This window comes from Chaetura pelagica, unplaced genomic scaffold (genome assembly GCF_000747805.2).
Source record: "Chaetura pelagica isolate M959 unplaced genomic scaffold, ChaPel_1.0 scaffold376, whole genome shotgun sequence".
Classification (NCBI taxonomy): domain Eukaryota; kingdom Metazoa; phylum Chordata; class Aves; order Apodiformes; family Apodidae; genus Chaetura; species Chaetura pelagica.
In genome coordinates, this window is record NW_009953503.1 from 40,677 (window position 1) to 43,928 (window position 3,252).

Here is a 3,252-nt window from a genome sequence, read left to right on the forward strand (position 1 = left end):
GGGAAGGGGGTTCCATTAGCTATCTGCAGCAACACAACTTCAGACACTGAGGCTTCCTGGGGAAAACATCTTTCAGGTGTACCTTGGTGGCTTCAGCAGTGCTGTGAGCTCACTTGCCACAGCTAAGCATCGGGTACTTCACTGAGCGAGATCTTACATGCATTTGGCCCTGAAAGCCTGTGAGGATTCACCTCCTCAGGGAGACCAGACCCATAAAAGTAGATGGAAGAGAACTCTAGTGAGTGCTGCTGCTGCCAGTACCACTGTCAAAGGATGCAGCAGGGGTCAGCAGTTGCACTGTTCATTCTTACACTGATAAAGCAAATGCCCATACAGTGCTTAGGTCTCTGATTGGGTCTGCAATTAGCATCATGATTAGCACAGAATGGCAACACTAATGACTGCCTGGAGGCTACAGGCTCTGGCACTGCCTCAGATCCCTGGAGCCCTGATACAAGCTCCATTGTTAACTGAGCCAAGGGAAAATAGGAAGAGTCAAGAAGATGAGTAAATCTCAAGGGGAACATCCTTAGTATATTCTCTATTTTCCACTGAGTTACAGTTTTCTGAATTCCCTCCAATCTCCCTCCCACCATGCCTGACCTTTAGGGAAGGCACAGACCAGACATATGTGAATGGCCATGGCCAACTGCTGGGTCTGCTGACACTGCCTGGTGTTCAGTCCTGACAGCCACACAGAACTTGGGCTGTGCCTGTCACTACAGTCAGAGTGGCTTCTGATGAGACCTTTCCTGCTCCTCACCTGCTTCTGTAACTCGGCCAACCGACGACTGCAGTAACTGTGAGACTCTTCCTGTGAAGAAAACACAAGGATTTAGTTTTAGTCTCCAGTTTGGTCAGGGCCAGGGTCTATATTTGACTTCTGTTAGGTCTATACTGCGGCCCATTGGGATTTGCCATCGTTCATCTAAGTGGCCAGAGCCTCCTCCCACCAGGTAAGATTCTGTTCTCACCTGCCTAGAAGCAGGTATCTTGTGCTGGTCAGACTCAGAGAGAGAAAATCCACCTGCATCTGGCAGTGACCTGCAGTATCTCTTCAGCCTCCTCCGTTCACGCTCCACCTGCACGTTGGATAGGAGACAGGGTCACAGAAACCTGCCACCAAACAAGGAGCAAAAGGACCCTGGACATCATGATAAGATCTCTGCTCAGAAACAGTTAATTGCAGGAAAGAACACTGGGGGCAAAAAGCAATTGATGTAGATTATGGAAGAGAAAGAGCAAGAGGTTCCTGACAGAGTCAAATGTGCCTGTATGGGGACACTGGGCAAGTGGGAACATACCTTTGTGAAGGGACTGGGGAGAGAAAATACAAAGTGGGTGTTCACAGGGGGATGCAGGAGAGGGAAGGAGACAAGCAGAGGATTCCAAAGGGCTGTCTGTGGAAACATCTTGTGTTCCAGAGGACCACAAGGCTTTGCAGAGGCACTGAAAGCCTGTTTTACCTGCTCAAGTGTCCTCCTGAGCTCCACATTCTGTTGCTTCAGCTCAGCCTTCTCAAGTTCCAGCCTTGCAACTGCTCTCAGCAGACAATCCAACTGCTGTGACAGGGCTTTCTTCTCAGAGAGCCATGATAGCTGCTCCCCTTCTGCAGCAGCCTGCTGGGTGTGCAGAGAGGAGACTGTGTGAGCTGGTGGTGCCACCGAAAGGTCAGGAGGGCCAGAATCAACACATCAGGGAGTTACTGGACTCAGGAATGGACAGTGCTAAGTCCCATCCTCTCCTCCTGGTCCACAGGCCAAAATAGCACCATGTTTTCCTCCAGATCACCTTGGAGAACTGGAGTTGTTTGTTCTGAACATTCTCTCTCCTAGTTTTGTTCAGTGTTTCCCAGTCTGGTTATGAGAGAGGCTGGAAACATTAAGTTCCTATTCAATCACTTAATTGTTTTACAAAGGTCTGCAGTATTTCCAGCTCCCTCTCAGCCATTTCTTGTCCATCAGGAAGACTTCCACATGGACAAGTTCCTCTTAGGGAAGTCATTTAACATCATTGGTCCTCCTCTTTGACCTTCACTGGGTATTCTCCTATCTCTAGTTCCACTCCTTGTCCTTGGACAACCACACAATATGCAAGATGTGGGTGAAGCATGTCTGAAGTGAGAAAATACAACAGCTTTGCTTCTTTTCTCCCTTTACCTGTTACCTCATCATTACAAATTACATAACTGTTCTTTGAAAAAAAAATAATCAAATTCTCAACCAAGGCCTGTGCATTGCTCTGAATCTAGTCAAGAGCCACCCCCCTCTCATGGGCTTCTTGGTGAACTGCTCCTTGAAGCCACCTCTGACAGCATCTCTAACTGTACTCTTGATACTGTACTGATCCAAAGGGATGCAACTACATTTCCTGCCCTAGTGCTGCTGCATGCCTGATCCATATGGATGTACCTGCAATCTCCCAGTGTGTTCAGGATTCCTGCCTTTGTCACTTCTCTGCTTCCCACCAACAATGCCTGTCATCATCCTGGGCAGGCTGGCAGAAACATTTCCCAAGTCATGTATAAATGCACGATCCATAAACACAGTGTTTTAACTGCCTGTGTCCCAAGGGAATGCTGAGGCCCTGGCAGAGGCCCAGGCAGGTCTGCAGCACTGGCTGGTGCAGCTGCTCCACTGGCAATGCTGAGTCCCATCACCTTGGAGAAATCCACACGAATTGGCCTTCCTGCCTTCTGGGCTGCAGCACAAGCACATCCTGAAGGGGCAGTGAAGCTGTAACTTGGGTCAGGCAGTGGCACAAATTCCATCCTTTTTAATACATGGGAAAAACTGCAGCTCAGAAACCTACGTCCCTGGCAGCATCCCCCAAGCACCTTCGGGTCACAGCTCCTCAGGCATTGTCAGAAAACTCTACTGTTTCCTACATGAGTCTGGCCACCTGTGCCCTTTCCCTGCCCAATCCTAACCTGACACATGGGCTAAGCTTGCCTGGACAGGAAGGAACCAATTCCCCATCCCCAGCTTTGAGACCTGATTTCATTCCAAGGACAAGCTCTGCAGCTCCTTCAGGAGCCCAGGGCTTGACAGAAACCATCTTGGCAGGGGAACAGTCTCTGGCTGCAGCTGGACAGACAGGCAGGGCTGCTGACTGCAGGCAGGGCTGCTTTGGCCAAGCAGGTCACAGACTGCTGGGAACAGGTGTTCCCAGATCTTGATGGGAAACCCCTTTAGAATCCTGTACAGACAGCTGAGCTGGCTGATGGTCCATCACAGGGCCTACCTGCTGCTG

At 49.9% G+C, this 3,252-nt stretch overlaps 1 protein-coding gene across 1 annotated transcript in view; it reads right to left on the minus strand.

The window, feature by feature from the left end:
- Positions 1 to 3,252, minus strand: part of CEP250 (centrosomal protein 250kDa) — a 38,759-nt gene that overhangs the window by 1,765 nt on the left and 33,742 nt on the right. Inside the window, exons 29-31 of the mRNA XM_009999362.1 lie at positions 1,467 to 1,638; positions 975 to 1,082; positions 764 to 814 (exon numbers count right to left, since the gene is read on the minus strand). Of these exons, the coding sequence (XP_009997664.1) occupies positions 764 to 814; positions 975 to 1,082; positions 1,467 to 1,638 (331 nt within the window). The remainder of the gene's footprint in view (positions 1 to 763; positions 815 to 974; positions 1,083 to 1,466; positions 1,639 to 3,252) is intronic.